General features: G+C 39.4%; 1 protein-coding gene across 2 annotated transcripts in view; it reads left to right on the top strand.

Annotated features, from left to right (window-relative positions):
• Positions 1 to 14,595, top strand: part of jam2a (junctional adhesion molecule 2a) — a 20,690-nt gene extending 6,095 nt beyond the window's left edge. Inside the window, exons 2-10 of one of the 2 annotated variants that reach the window (XM_026158613.1) lie at positions 789 to 854; positions 1,058 to 1,168; positions 5,073 to 5,222; positions 5,333 to 5,520; positions 5,748 to 5,850; positions 6,681 to 6,788; positions 6,929 to 6,944; positions 13,509 to 13,542; positions 13,706 to 14,595. In XM_026158613.1, coding sequence (XP_026014398.1) covers positions 789 to 854; positions 1,058 to 1,168; positions 5,073 to 5,222; positions 5,333 to 5,520; positions 5,748 to 5,850; positions 6,681 to 6,788; positions 6,929 to 6,944; positions 13,509 to 13,542; positions 13,706 to 13,744 — 815 coding nt within the window. In that variant the 3' untranslated portion in view covers positions 13,745 to 14,595. The remainder of the gene's footprint in view (positions 1 to 788; positions 855 to 1,057; positions 1,169 to 5,072; positions 5,223 to 5,332; positions 5,521 to 5,747; positions 5,851 to 6,680; positions 6,789 to 6,928; positions 6,945 to 13,508; positions 13,543 to 13,705) is intronic. The other variant, XM_026158614.1, reaches the window with a different exon arrangement.
• Positions 14,596 to 16,161: the final 1,566 nt, after the last annotated feature.

Genomic DNA, 16,161 nt, shown 5'->3' with positions numbered 1-16,161 from the left:
TTGCAAGGGCGAGGGAAGTTAATGAGCTTTCAAGAACGTATGAAGAAGAAATTCTCTTTTAGCCAAATTATAAGTTTTTTAGAAGTTTTGAAAGCCATAATGTTCCCCAGTACCCCAGAGGCCCATTCAACATTTATTCTGTGATTTCCCAGCTGTGCAGCCTTCAGTCTGAAAACCTTTTTCAGGCTGAAGTTAGACTCTCTGTGTGTTTTAGTGCTTTTCCTGTTCCTGCCTTCACGATTCCGAACTGCTTCTCCATCATACGTCCTTCACCCATCCTTAACCTCTAATTAATCACAGGACGACCAGACAGTAATCCTCCCCTTAAACCAATCAGCACGCAGGAAACACAGCTGCTTCCTCTTCCTGTGTCAATGACACACTGATATCAGGGAAACCCAAACATAGGTAGAAGCTAATGCCTACCATACATCAGGTTAATCTGACCCAGCCCCCCCCTCCCCAATGTAATGACTGGTGACTCTTTCTATCTAAACATACAGCAGGCTGCTCCTTAACCCCGCGGGATTAAATCGACGGAGGGAGTAATCCCGTCCTTAACTCCAGATATCCTGGAGAAAGACGACTGACGTCTTTACCTCAGACAGTGGAGCAAGACACCAGAGACGGCCATTAAGTATTCTCCTCTTGCAGTTAGCGGGCAATGTGGAGCACTTTACCCAATTCACCTTGCCCCCTAATGGATGATGAGTGATATTGCATTCTGAACTGCTCTCACCTCTCGTTTTATCTCCCACTCTCCCTCCCCTCTCCTCCTCTTTCACCAGGTTCCCCCTCTGTTCCTGTCACAGTGACGACCAACAGACATAAAGTGGAGGTAGAGGAGCACAAAGGTGAGGCGGGGAAATAAAGCAGCCCTCCTGTGGGCCGCTTCCACGTTTTGGTCTTTTTTGGTTTGTTTTTTCTAACCAAGCTTCTATCTGATTCTCTCTGTCAAAATAAATCATAAGGCTATAAATAGCCCAAGCAGTTAAAAATGCCACTGATCCTTTGCTGCTGTGGAATAAATATCTCATTGGTCACACTCCCTCTTTAGATGCAGTGCTGTCCTGCATATTCTATACAGAGAAAGACCAGCAACCGCGCATCGAATGGAAGAAGAAGGGGAAAGACGTCTCCTTTGTGTTCTTTGGTGGAAAGTTTCGAGGTGAGAAAGCATCCCGTCGCTCTCCATCTTCTCGGTGAACAAACAGGACATTTGTTGTAATCAGCTTGCAGTACCAGCTGGATAGGGTGTGCCACACAAACCCCCCCCCCCCACAAAAAACAAAACACTTGGGTACGGGTGAGATATTTCACAGTCTATGTGTCTCTTGTCCTTGATCTCTCATCTTTATGTTTTAGGATTTGAATTTAATGGGCGAAATAAATAATGAATCCCAGCAGCTTTCACCCGGGCCAGTCGTTTTTAAAGGCGGTGCAGTTAGCCTGACAGTTTTCTCAAATATGTCAAGGCTTTGAAATGCCTTTGACCCATCGCTGCCTCTTCATTGGCTGCTTTACGGCTGAAGTTAGTTTTAAAGGTGCTATGAATAGTTACTGTGTTCATAATGTGAGGCTGCTTCTTAGAAATTGCTGCTATATCTTGTGAATTCATGACAAGCCTTGCCATGGAAGTCGTCCTTATCTCTCTGAGATAACAGCTTTTTGATATGGAGTTATGTAAACTGCACGACTGCGGATTGTAAAATTTATTATTTTAATTTCAGCTGAGATATCATGTTATAGTTTACTGTTTTAAGAAAAATTCCCCAGCCCCTTAGGTAGAGGGGATTCCCCAACCAGGAGTACTTGATGTAACCGGGACATATATGTGGAAATGTCAGTTTAACTGTTTCAATTGAACAACCAAGTGGTGGTAAAGTTAACAAATTGTGTGGGGGGAGCACACCAAAAAGAACCCAGGAAGGATTAAAAATGAATAAATAAGTAAATAAATTAAAAAAAAAAAAAAAAAAAAAAAAAAAAAAAAAATATATATATATATATATATATATATATATATATATATATATATATATATATATATATATGTATGTATATATATATATATATATATATATATATATATATATATATATATATGTATATATGTATATATATATATATATATATATATATATATATATATATATATATATATATGTATGTATATATATATATATATATATATATATATATATATATATATATATGTATATATATGTGTATGTATATATATATATATATATATATATGTATATATATGTGTATGTATATACATATATATATATATGTATATATATGTGTATGTATATATGTGTATGTATATATATATATGTGTATATATATATATATATATACATATATATATATACATATATATATATATATATATATATATATATATATATATATATATATATATATATATATATATATATATATATATATATATATATAATGGTCCAAAAATCAAGAGGAAGTTCAAATAGATTACTGAAAGTATGGCTACTATATGAAAGTATTATCTAATATTACTAATAAACAAATTAGCTTAACATAATAGATAAACACGTAAAACAGTGGCTAGCTAAAACGTATTCCTAGCTTTTAAAATGTTGGCTAACCATATTGATTAACTGTTAAGCTAGTAACTTAAAGTATGGATAAACAGTTGAAATGTTTAGCTAACCACTGGTAATGTTTAGGTGTAGTAGCTAAAAGGTATGTATGAATAATATTGAAAGTAAATACTGGATACATTTGAACACCAAAGGTCACAAAAAGGTTGTTGGGAACCAGTTTCTTAGGGAGACAACAAGCTAATATTTGGTCAATATTTGGTATGGCCACCTTTATTCTCCATCACACTCTTTGGCAGCTTTCTTGTCATGTCTCTAAGAAGTCTTCAGGAATTATTCTCCAGGCTTCTTGAAGGACATCCAAAGAAGAGCTTTGGATGTTTCTGCCCTTTGTTCTGTTCTCTGTCAACATGCTTCCACACTGCTTCAGTAATGTTGTGGTCTGAGCTCTAGGGAGGCCAATCCATGACTCATAGTGCTCCATTGTGTGTTTTTCTATCCAGATATGCTTTTACTGCATTGACGTGTGTTTGGAATAACTGTCATGCTGAAAAATGAAGCTGTTGCCAATAAGATGCTTTCCAGATGGTATTGCATCATGAATCAAAAACTGATGGTGCTTTCCTCCATTCATAATTCAATCAATTTTTGCAAGATCCCGAGCACCACTGGCTGACATGCAGCCACAAACCAGATGGCTGTAGACACTGTCGTACCTTTCCCCTGACCTCCTCTGTATATACTGACAATGATTTAAACCAAATATCGAATCAAATAGAATTTTTCATAGATTAAACTAAAGAAATGGGAACAAATGAGGCTGCTAGTAACAAAGCGCCCAAGTTGTCTGTTATGTGTAGACACAACACTGGTTCATCTCTCAAGTTAGGTACTTTTTTCACTCTTGAATAAGTCGGCATTAAGTGGGTTAACACACACACACACACACACACACACACACATAAATCCTTCTTCTGAGAATGGTCAGGTACAAGCACTGGATTGAAAATGAGTGAAAAAGCAGCCAAATAAAAACTTTGAAAGACCTTCAGAAAGCCTGAAGATGTACTGTTCAAAACAACTTTAAAGGCTTACAAGAAAGTGTGGCTCCATGGAAGGAAATGTAAAGGAATGAAGGGTTATCCAACACTTGCACAGTGCTACATCATTGGAGAAAATGCATAATAGTTTTCTAAATTCTTAAAAGTTGATTTGTGTAAGTTTCATAGTGAATACAGAAGGATTTCTTGTCTTGGCTAAAAACCTAACCTGATGAAATCCCTGTAACTAAAGCCATTTATTAGTGCAGTGCGAATACCAAGTAAATATAGGACCAGTGTTACAGATACCAATGCTTGAAAGCAGCTTATGTAGGGAAGAGCAGTGTTTGATCGTTTATGAGATGAATCCTCATCAATTTGCAAATTATTTTAATACATTTTAATGTTATTTTTTGCAGTAAATTTAGATAACTACTAAATCATTGTGATTTTTACTTTCCAGCTAATTTCAGCTTTTCGTGTATTTTGAAACTTTTTTTTTTTGGGAGACCGGAAATGTAACCGTGTCTGTCTCTATAGCACGTTGGGTCCACTTCTGTTGTTTAAATGTGCTACAGGCTATAAATAAAATAGATGTGACAGTCAAACACAAAAAGGTATGAGGTACATTGTCTTTCATTAAAAAAAATATAACATACTGAACCTAGCAGATAAAAACAAAGCATCAATCTTATCATGCTAGCATGTCTCTAAGACAGGGGTGTTCAACTCCAGGCCTCGAGGGCCGGTGTCCTGCAGGTTTTAGATCTCACCCTGGGTCAATACAACTGAATCAAATCATTAGTTCATTACCAGGCCTGCGGAGAACTTTAAGACATGTTGAGGAGGTCATTTAGCCATTTAAATCAGCTGTGTTGCGTCAAGGACACATCTAAAACCTGCAGGACACCGGCCCTTGAGGCCTGGAGTCGGACACCCTGCTCTAAGACCATCCAACCAAAATATCGGTAGTATCGGTATCGATATTTAGATCGATCCACCCACCTTTACCAGTGATACACACAAACTCCTGACGATGAAGTAGAGCGTACAACAGGCTGGACACAGGACAGCCACTCGATAGCTGTACCAGATTATTACCCACACACAAACATGCACTCCGTGGCTGTCTGATCAGACTTGGACATTTGCGTTTTCACATACACCTCCATTGGGTAATGTCTACAAAAGTCCAGCTGCATGACAGTATAAGAAATCCTCAGTGTTGGGTTTACAGCGACTCAAAATGTCTCCAAATTATAGCAGTGGTTAAAAAAAAGAAAACATTTAATAGTAGATTATTTTACTCATGCTGCAATTGTTCAATTGCTACTGGTTATTAAATTTTGGGTGGCAGTATTGCAGACCGTAGATTATAACATGCAGTGGCTGTAGCCCACAGCCATGGAAGACATTTCCACTTCTGACCTTCTATTCTTTCTCTCAGGTCCCTTTGAGGGCCGGGCGACCATTGAAGGAGCGACAGTGACGCTGAAAAAAGTGACCCAGGAGGATGCTGGAGAGTACCGCTGTGAGATCAGTGCTCCTAAAGACTCTGTCAACCTGGGCGAGACCAATGTAACGCTTAAAGTCCTAGGTACCACTGACTGAGATGGGAATCTGCTGTAATAAGAACATTCAGACTATTTTAAAGATGGGAATGTTTTTTGGCTTACATTGGTGTGATTTTTCTGCCCGTTCTTTTAGTGCCGCCTCAAACCCCACTCTGTGAAATCCCCAGCTCAGCAGTGACTGGCTCAGTGGTACAGCTGAGTTGCAGGGACCAGCACAGCATCCCACCTGCCACTTACTCCTGGTACAAGGACAACCAGCCAATGAACCCGCCCCGTCATGCCAACGCAACCTATCTAATCAACTCGCGCACAGGAGTTCTGGTGAGACAAATAAGTGTGTGTGCATGCAGATAAAGAAAACCAGGCAAATGTTGCACACTGTAGTATCGTGTAAGCATAAAGATGCTTCTGCTGAGTTGCTCTTCGGTTTGATACAAGGTAGCATTCCTGATTCTTCCTCAAGGACACGTCAGGACAGAAGACACTTCACTTTAAAGCGTGCTCTTTCTAATAATAGAGGTTTGTTGGTTGGTTTTTCTCTTCCACAGGAGTTTAAATCTGTAGCCAAAGAGGACACTGGCCGATACAGTTGCCTGGCATCCAACGGAGTGGGACTACCCAAGATGTGCGAGGCCAAGCATATGACGATAGGTGTGTGTGTGCGTTTCCACACTAAATCCCGCCTCATCCCCCACACCTTTCAGCACCAGACAAAATCAAGGATGCAGTGGAGAGGAAAAGCCCACTAAGTTCATTCCATCCTGCTTCTAAAGTCTGGACACATTTATAGCCTAGCCTACAGTTTGAAGAGATCCTGTGGCCAGTGTGGGCCAAATTACAAAATATAAAACGACGCTGTTGATGAAAATAAGTGCTGGGCTTGTTAATAAATCATGTAATGTGCTCTACGTTAATGCACACTACCATTTAAGCACTTTAAGTAGACCTGTTATGCTCATTTTCAGCTCCATATTTTTTATTCTTGGACTGTGCAGGAGCAGCTGTGCTTGATTTTAAAAAGTAGTTTATTTTACACTGAGCCTGGTGCAGTCCATCTGTCTGAAACTAGCTCCTCCCACTTGCTTCCCATTGGCTCATTAATGTTTTAACAGCAGGTGGGTGGAGCTTTTGCAATCACAGATGGCCATATTAGGGGTTGCTGCTCTCAGTGACATCACACAGAGCCACGAGAGGAGAAGCCTGTCTAAAACAGAGCATTTACAGCAGTGTGTGACCTGAGCTTGTGGCTCACAGGCATTACTTGTTTAAGATGAGCGTTCATCATTGTAACTGTATATATATGACAAAAAGAAAAGCATATTAAGTGGACTTTATTAAATTATAGGAACGCTGCAGTACAGCTTCCCACTTTAGGAGATTACTTTGCTTTATTTGCTGCTTCCTGATTTATCTTGTGTCTCGCTGCTTCAATAAATTAGCGAGTAAACAGCTCATAATTCAGTCTTCATTCACACTTCCAGAGGACGTCAACATCACAGCGATAGTGGCAACAGTGTTGGGGGTCTTCCTGGCCGTGCTCATCTGTGGATGCGGCGGTTTCCTGTTACAGAGGAACGGCTTCTTCAGCCGTGAGTTTGTGTGGCTGTCTTGGCAGTCCGATAACCACTCCACAGTGCACCAATTAATATAGAAACTGTTTTCAATTCCCGCCAAAAAAAGAATGACATTGACTCTGTTTTCTCTTCCACGGTCCCGGCTCATTCATCAGCAGGACACAGAGGAAGGTAAGAGCTTTGTGATTAAATTAACATTGATGTGAACAAACACAAGCTAATATCTTACACGCTGAAGTCGAGGGGAGGCGGTGGGGAGGGGTGGATTGTTGTTGCACTTAGCCGGCCTGTCTGCATCTGTGTGCTGAGTCAGGACTGTATGGAGTGACAGCTGTGGCTGTGTGTGAGTGTGTGTTTTCATTTGAGATGCAGCAGTGCCTGCTTTTCAACTCACTGGGTCATTTGATTGGCGGCAACAGATGCAAAACCCTGGGAAAAAGTTTTTTTGCTATTATTTTGATTGATTTTTTTTTTTTTTAGAATTGATTTCCACTTCCAAGCAGATGTACTAATGTTGAATTCATGTCAAAATACAGCCAGACAGATGACCACTCCACCCGCCTCCTCCCTCCTCAAAACAGGGCTGTGGGGGAAACAATCAGTGCTACATAATTATGGAATAATTACAGGCTGTTAATCAGCAAGAAGGAAAATATTGGCAGTAGAAGGAATTATAGGCAATTAAACTGATTGGACGGGTAATTTGAAAAGGATTATTTGGATATTGAAGAATGAGAGTGTGGCATAGCTGAAGGCGCTTACACCCGTCTTACAGACACTGCCCTCCAAACACACCAGAGTGGGTGTAAAGAGGTTCCAGAAGACACAGAGACATAAATGCATGGCCTCGTATCCCAGGTCTGACTCGCCTGACTTTATGTTATTTGATTACTGGCTTGTTACTGCTTGGAGTTTGATGGGGAGTCAGCGTAGAGCTCTCCTTAAAGCTGATGCGAAAGCTCTTTGTCTGGGTTAAAGTCTGATGCTTATCCTGCTGAGCTAACTGGAGTTGTCAGTGTCAACTTCCTATTTATAGAACAGGCTTCTTCACAAAGAATCAAAGACAATGCGACATGATTTCTGATGCACCGATAGTGGGTACAAATTTACTGAGCGGCGATGCAGATCTAGATTGTGGCATCTAAGAGAAAAATGGTCCCTCGGGCACCTGGTTAGATGGATGAATGTTATTTCATGCTGAGGACTGACAGCGGATGTGTTTTCAGTCGTCGTAGATGAATGTTGGTTGAATGAAGCACAGTTCGGACTGTTCTGGCTTTTTTTTTTAGGATACTAAAAAGCGTAGCTGCGGTCACATTTAGTTGCTCACTTAAGATCCTGTTGGAAAATATTAGCCAAAGAAGAAGGAAACAGTTTACTTCTTTTATTTCAAATGAGGCACTAGTGATTTCACAGTGTATGGTGAATACTTGAAATGATCGGTTGTAGTTAGAGCTGGGCGATAGAACGATAACGATATGTACCGCGATATAACTTTTTCTCGATAGAAAAATTAAACTATCGCGATAGACCTCGCCGCTCTCGTCCTCTTAAAAAAAAAAAAAAAAAAAAGAACAGCCAATCCAAATTAAGTAGCGCAGAGCCGAACCAATCACAGCCGCAGCGTCACGTCACGTGACTTGTTACGTACAGCACAAGTGCCAAGCCGCACATGTGTATTTGTTTGGGAAGCAGCCAGCCACCGTACCGCCCGGGTAATGAAGGAAATGAGTGTGCCGACTAGAAAAATCAACCGAGCGTGACCGAAGGTTACCGAAGAGAAAACAGATGATGGTTCCAATGCCGGAGAGATTGTCGAACGGAAGAGCCAGAGAAGTTCCGTAGTGTGAAGGTATTTCGGCTATTTCAAGTCTGACAAAAAACAGAGTTGCGCGCACTGTAAATTGTGCCGAAAGCAAGTCTGGAAATACAATAAACTGGTGCATGCTCAATACCCACACGTACCCGGGTATTTTTGAAAACGCAGATTTTTTCTATGTGTTTGCACCTTTCGTCCACACGTAAGCGGCGTTTTTGGTCACTGAAAACGAAGATTTTTAAAAACTCCGGCCAGGGTGGATATTTTTGAAAACTCCGTTTTTGCATTTACGTGTGGACTAGAAAAACGGAGAAAACGCAGCGTCAAAGATGTGCGCATTTTTTGACGTCACACTGTGCGCCACGTTATTGTTTCTGTGAAATGAATTTCTACAATACTGTTACTGTTAATTCTACTCTCTGCAGTGTTTAAATGCTTACATATACACACAGTTACTGTCCCTCCACGCATACGACTCGGTTCTGCTTCTATGCCGCAGCTTTGTTTACTTTTTCCCACCGAGGCTTCTAGACTTCTGATTGGCCAACATTTCTGCACGGTTAGGAATCTAGCTCCACCTGCTGCTTTGGCATGTTCATAGCAGCGTTTTCCTTCATTTCTGCCTTTACGTGTGGACGGGATTATTTTTTAAAACGAAAACGGAAAATCTCCGTTTTCAAAAATACCCGTGTACGTGTGGACGTAGCCTCAGTCTCTGACTGGAAGCGCTAATTCGTCATTCGGCTTTTGTCAGACTAAAGTAACTGTTAAAACTGTTTGAAAAGCTAAACTATACAACAAGGAGAGATTGAGAATTTCCTTTTAGTTCTCAGTTTATTTGATATTGACAAAAGTTAGTCAGTTTTGTCTGTTCTTCTGTAAAACAAACTAAGATTTATTTTTAGAATTAATATTTTGTTTCTAAGTGGAATTGACAATTTAGTCTGTTTCGTTTGTTCTATTTTGAAACTTAAACGCTTTAGCGGCTGCCTTTTGTGTAGTTTGCAATATTTGCCTTTATTTATCTGAAAAAGTCTCATGTTCCTTAAGTACATCTACCCTGTTGAACTTATTATGGGAAATAAATATTTAAATAAAAACAAGCTGCTGATTATTTCACATTTTACTTGTGAGCAACGGCACATTTAAATCTTACAAATATAGTTATTTGGCTTATATCGTGATAGATATCGTTATCGCCTGAAATGGAAAAAAACATATCGTGATATGAAAAAATCTTATATCGCCCAGCTCTAGTTGTAGTAAGGAACTAGATATAATACAGGTCTTTAAAGGTACAGTCAGCTGTACACATAAATATGCATTCTTTGGTGTTTAGTTTGTGGAGTTAAGGAGGTAAAGCAGGAACTGATTGGAAGGTTGGTGCTTCGATCCTAAATATCCTTGATACTGAACCCCAAGTTGCTCTCAGCTGCAGTCGTCAGTGTTTCAGTGTTTGATAGAAAGCATAGAGCACAGTTAGTGGAAGCCACCATGTTCTCCTCCATCCTAATTACAGTGGCTGAAATGGACATTGCCTGACCACGTGTAGTCCACTAATGATGGAGAAGAGAACTCATGGCATTCACATGCCGCAAGCTTTGCTTATGTTTTTGATTCCTTGTGTTTTTAGTTAGTCTACCATTCTAGCAAGACAAGCTTTTTTCTGCATTTAGCAGTAGTTTGTTATTAAATCAGTTCAATCCAAATTTAAACTTGATTTGAATTTTAATTCATGTGTACAACTTCAGACTTAAATATGAATGATCATACCTATGTTTAATCATCTGAGAAGAGGTCTCCCACACCAAAGAAGTGAAAACGTGAAGGAAAGAGTTAACGTGACTGGCACTTCATGAACAGGCTTATTTATTCCCGATATTGTCACAATTACTTACTCTCAGCTTATTAGATATTAGCTAATGTTAGGAGGGTAAGAAAACAGAAATCAATTGCCTGTAATCTGCAGTCTACTGTCACCTAGTGGTGAGATTTTACACACTGTGCCTTTAAAGGGGCCTAAACTGGAGCCTTGGGTAACTCCAGCTATTAAATGCATTGCTCAAACAAAAGGCAGTCACACAGTTTGAGCTTTTTAATACTGCGGTGTTGGATTGCTGCATGTGATTGGCTGCATGCTTGCTGGTTTATGAAATGTCATTCGTAAAGTGTGCTCAAATAAGCTTGAACATCTTGGTTTACTTCTCTATGTAATTTAAAAGTGGGCTTGAACATATTAGTTCTGCCTATTTTGATTCTTACTTTTTCATTTGGGTTTCCAACGTCTGTTGGAATTCAGGTCATTGCTCAAATATTAGATGGACTATTAGGACTTCTACTACTAGTAATATTATTCCAAAGATGAGAGTTTAGAGGTCTGGCATTGCTAAAAACTACACACAAATGACCATAAAACACTGGTCAGGGTCATTTCTTTGCTTGTTTTGTTGCAGAATGACAGAATCCACTATGATTCAACATGCCTGACTAAACCTAAGCATATGAGTGAATGTCATTGTTGTCCAACCAGCAGTTCCAGAGACATAATTGGTTGGGCGCCTGTGCATGTTAATTGTGGTATCTTTTGGCTTTCCAGGTATAAATCTGAATGCACAATCCTGTGGGGTAAATTTAACAGAGAGCTAAATGCATGGAATAGAAATCAAATGTGGAGGTTGACAGATTTAGGTTACAAATGTTCCAGCTTTCCAAACCAACAGTTAAGCTGCACATCTTTACGGATGACTTCACACTAATACTCACACTCCAAAGCATGGTGTGCAGTACGAGTCCACGAGGGCATGCTTCTTGTTAAAGCCCATGCCCTGACCCCCCGCAGGTCATTTTGGATCTCCCAGTGTCATGGTGCAGCCCACATCAGCAGCCAAACCCTGCACAGAGCTGAGGACATGTGAGTGTGGCACATTAGGAAATAAAATAAACAGACGTAACTGCTTCGCAGACAGCGAGACTTTGGAGGAACCGCAGAACCTGACCCACCATTAAAACCATATGTTGTTTTGGCTGTTTGTGTTTGGATTAAACAAACGAGATAACGTGTTAATTACTGAGCTTTAGAGGTGCCGGTAAGAAGATTTCTTTTGCTCACAGAGAGCCAAGCTACTTGTTTCCTGTCTTCATTTAAAGCTGAACATCTTTTTGGCTACAACTTTAAATTTACTGGCTAAGTTATGGGTTATTGATATTTTTATTTTTTCCCTGTGAAATAGTTTTAATTTCTTAGAAGAGGATCACTTCCAAAAGACTTATTTTTGGAGGTGATTTCGAGACTATAATTAAAGCCATAGAGGTTGATGTGCCAGACACTCAGCAAGCCAAATGCATTACACAACAGTTCACAGCTCCGCTAACGCGATCACTTAGACTTTTAACACCGCGTGCCGCTGCAACACAATACTGTTGCTGAACAAAAGGACCTTTGCACATCTCTGCAGATGCAAACAGTTCACGATGAATGATTCCAGTGTTCATAAATGGCGTTTTACAGCATCTCTGATCAATTCCACATTATTTACAGTTAAAGAAAATGAGTATGTCAAACGTACTTACAAGTCAAAGTTGACTATGTGAACTTTTTTGTTTTGAATGGTGAAAACACACCTACAGTTGGATGTATGCACTAAAAGTTCCCTCATCTGGAAAAACACAGGTTCTTCGGCTTTTAGTTTCAGATTGAACACATAATTGTTACATTTAAATCACATTAAACTACATTAAAGTCTTCTCTGATTCAAGATGTTCGCAGATTCTGGTCGAAAACTGATTTTCCTGTGAACAAAAATTTGGTTTTCATTTGCCAGTGAGTTTGTGTAATGAACCATTTAGGGGAGGAAATGAGGTCAAACATCATAAACGGAAGCAAGAAGTAAAAATTTCAACAGTTTTGATGAGGTCTCAAATTGGCACCAATTTATCTGCATTCACAACCCAAAGAAACGTAAATATAGACATTTTTAATTTTCAACCTGATTTTTTGAAGCTGCAACTTTCACTGAGCGTTGAACTCGTGGCAGACAAAAGGGCAGCGCTCTGACCATCATTCAGCCTTGATTGCTTAATCCTGTAACACCGAGTGTGTCATATTTGATACACGAGTTTTTAAGATCTCTACATCTCCGAGGTGAGGTAAATTGCCCGATAGAATTTTAAGCATTAAATGTCAATGAAGCCAATATAAGTAAAACTCATACATGCAAGTTGTTTATTGTTTTTAATTGTCAGACATCTGGATAATCACTCTGTTAAAGCTCCACAGGATTAATTTTCATACATATATTATATATTTAAAAAAAAACAATTAAATTGCAACTTTTCAATGTGCAAATCCCTCTTTTGCACTATTTAAAATGACTGTAAATGTGGAAGAAAGAAATTCAGGGAGCTGTTTTTTAACATCGAGCTTGTCATGTTGAAAGGAGATCAATAGCACTCTCATAGCTGTTTATTCAAACAGGAGATGTTAGCTTGGTGTAAAGATCGGAAATGAGAAAAGCATTACCCCGACTCTCTCCGAATCGTATCTGCTTACAGGCACATTTAAAGCTCTGATCATCACCACGGTTTTCATAATCCCGCCCCTGTATACCACAGCAGTCTATAGAAATGGCTGTAACTCCTAAATAATTAACAAATTATTGTTAGAGCAATTAAAGTCTGCACATCTTGATTGATTTAAAAAGGTCTCTCATTCTCCAAATGCACATACACAAGCCCTCCTGCGACAAACTGCAGCACTTTCCTTACACTTTGCTCTCCACTTTGTTCCAGTGCTGCCTAATGACGAGCTCGCTCTGACTGTTCTTCCTACCTGTGTTTGCCACGTGCATTATTAATACAGGCGAGATATAACTCAGGTTAGAGCTGTCAGGTGTTCTTACCATGTTTCTGTCTTCCAGGTCCAATGTCAACTACATCCCTCCACCCCAAGAAGTAAGTGTTTGTTTTCAGGTTTGCTTCTTTCCCTCTCACTTTGCCTAAATGTAGCAGTTCGCACTTACCGGATGTTTGATGTGTGTGTGTGTGTGTGCTTTTTAATTTAAATCGTCAGTTTATTTAGCAAACATTAATACTTGTTTTGTGTCCCTCTTCTCAGCCCCAGGATTTTAAACACACACAGTCGTTCATGCTCTGAGAAGCTGGTCTTCTTCTCCAAAAGCAAAACAAAAAGAAAAAAAAGGTGATAAGGTGCCAACACTGGATTCTGATTTTGTTTCGGACTCAGAACGAGCTCTTGATCTTCCAATACGTGCTAATTTCAATCTTTATTCCTCTGCCAATCCTTCCGGATGGTTGATGTCAAGAAAATCTGCAAGGCTTCTTTACTCTGGCTTTGCTGTGTATTCGCCTCTTACATTGATGTCTCCTGCTATTATGGGATTAAGTACAGTTTCATGGTACTCTGCTTCCCCCTGGTGGTCAGATGTTGAATTTGCAATTGATCTTTTTTTTTCTCAGTATAAATTTCTAAGGCTTACTGCTTTAATTACTCAATTTTTATTTTTTACCAAAGACTGATGTTTAATTTGATAGATTTCTTGTCTTTAAAAAATTGAATCATGACAGGGAATTCTCCTTAAAGCCATAAGGGAAGCATCTCAGTTGTTTTCAATAAAACTACAGCTTACCTCAGTCAGTATTTCGTCTTCGACACTGGGACCACTCGTGATCTTAGTAAGAACAAGAAGCCACTTAACAATAACGCTGAGGACAACCCCATTCCATCCTGATGTGCCTGCATGGTCTTTTTTATAAATATACATATATACTATATACCTTGTGCCTTTTTAATTTGTCTGTCTGTCATATTTATCTATGGATCACAGTTCTTTTTTTGTAAAAAAAAATTTGCCTTACTTTTTTCTTTATATGTCTTTATATTTCTGTGCCACTGATTATCAAATGGAGTGTCTGTTTTTAGGCTGTGTGAATGACTTCAGAGTTTTATTTGAATAGTGTATCAGTAATAAAGTTTTTTCTACTCAAGCCCATGTTTGTTATTACCGTGTTTCCAATGGTGGAAAGAATGCAACACGAGAAGTAGCTGCCTATACACTAGAGGTGGCATGTTTTTCAAAACCACAAATTACGTCAAGTTATATCACATGTTGGGGGGGTTGGCAACAAAATGAGATTTTCAAGCATAACACTGTCACTAAAACCTGCCTGTAAGGCAGTCTGCTATCAGTCTGAGATTGAATGGGGTGAAGTTTGCAATTACATACAATCTGTTTCTGATGGTACAGCAACTTCCTGTGATAAATCACTGGAAATTACACATCTGGTGCCGTCTACATGGACAGAAATTCACCTTTAACTTTCACATTTGTGCTCAGTACACTTTCCGATCTCCACACTTTGCAATCACAAGTGGGCATGAGTAAACAACAAAAGCCACTGAGTTTTTCTTCTTTTGTAGATGTAAGGAGGTTGCTGTCCTGGCTTTATTCCTGTGACTGAGCTGCTAGCTAGCTCAGGTAGCTTTGTCGAGCTAAGTGCATCCAGTGTTGGATGGTTTAGCAGTTTGCTCAGCTAATGTTATAACTTTACGGTGGTGCTGATTGACTTAATAAAAGACCAATATTTGGTGTTCCTTTACCGATACGATATCATCAGGCAAAATATTGTGATACTACGCTGTATTGATTTTCTGCGCTGCCTATAAAATCCTGTAAACAACCATTAACTTGCACTTCCAAAGCCAGTTACTGATGCAAACCCCATGTTTGTACACTGTAGTAACCAGCTACCTACTAAAGCATCATCTCAAAGTCCTTAAGCATTTGCTGCCACTTTTTATATCCATGTTTGATCAGAACCAAACGTCACTCGCTTTTTCACCATTTTTACATTAGCTTGTGTTTTTATCATCCCTGCCTGCCTTTACCAGCCGCAACACTCAGGTGTTACATTAATATAGATATGGATGTGTTTGAGTAGTTTTCAGAGTAACAGCACTTCTCCCACCGCTGCAGTCAGCACAAGCATCAACCTGACAAGAGGAATTATTCATGACTTCTACTTAAAGTGACAAGAACGTGTAAATCTAATTAAGTGGACTGCAGATTTATCAATGTGGAAAACTGGTAGTTGCATTATTGCTTTATTCGTCAAACTAACTGCATCATCTCTTATAATGCTCACAGTCTCTGCTGTATTCCCATAGATGGCTACAGTGAAGTGCAGCGGCCTCGGTCGGCAAGACTTTACATTAATCTTTCAAGTGATAATCTCCCAGCAGACCTGTTCCCTCCCAGACAGGTTAACTAAATATTTCCAGAGTTGCTTTTCTCCCCCTCTAACAGAATAAACAGCAACATTTTTAACCCACAGCCATGACTACATGCACTTCTATTTCTTTTCAGTGTGTTTAATGAAGTCGTGCACTGCTTGAAATCACAGCGGTAGATGTTGGTACATTTTCTGAGCGCAGCTTTAAAGGCTGGCTGCACAGTCTAAAAAATTTAGGCACCAGGTCAGACAGAAACTTGCCCTTTCTGATGCTATTTTGGGGTTTCAAAACATTCATCACGGAAAGGCTTAAATGCATCG

The sequence above is a fragment of the Astatotilapia calliptera genome, chromosome 23, assembly GCF_900246225.1.
Source record: "Astatotilapia calliptera chromosome 23, fAstCal1.2, whole genome shotgun sequence".
NCBI lineage: Eukaryota > Metazoa > Chordata > Actinopteri > Cichliformes > Cichlidae > Astatotilapia > Astatotilapia calliptera.
The sequence above is the reverse complement of the archived record's forward strand: the minus strand, read 5'-3'. Positions and strand labels throughout refer to the sequence as shown.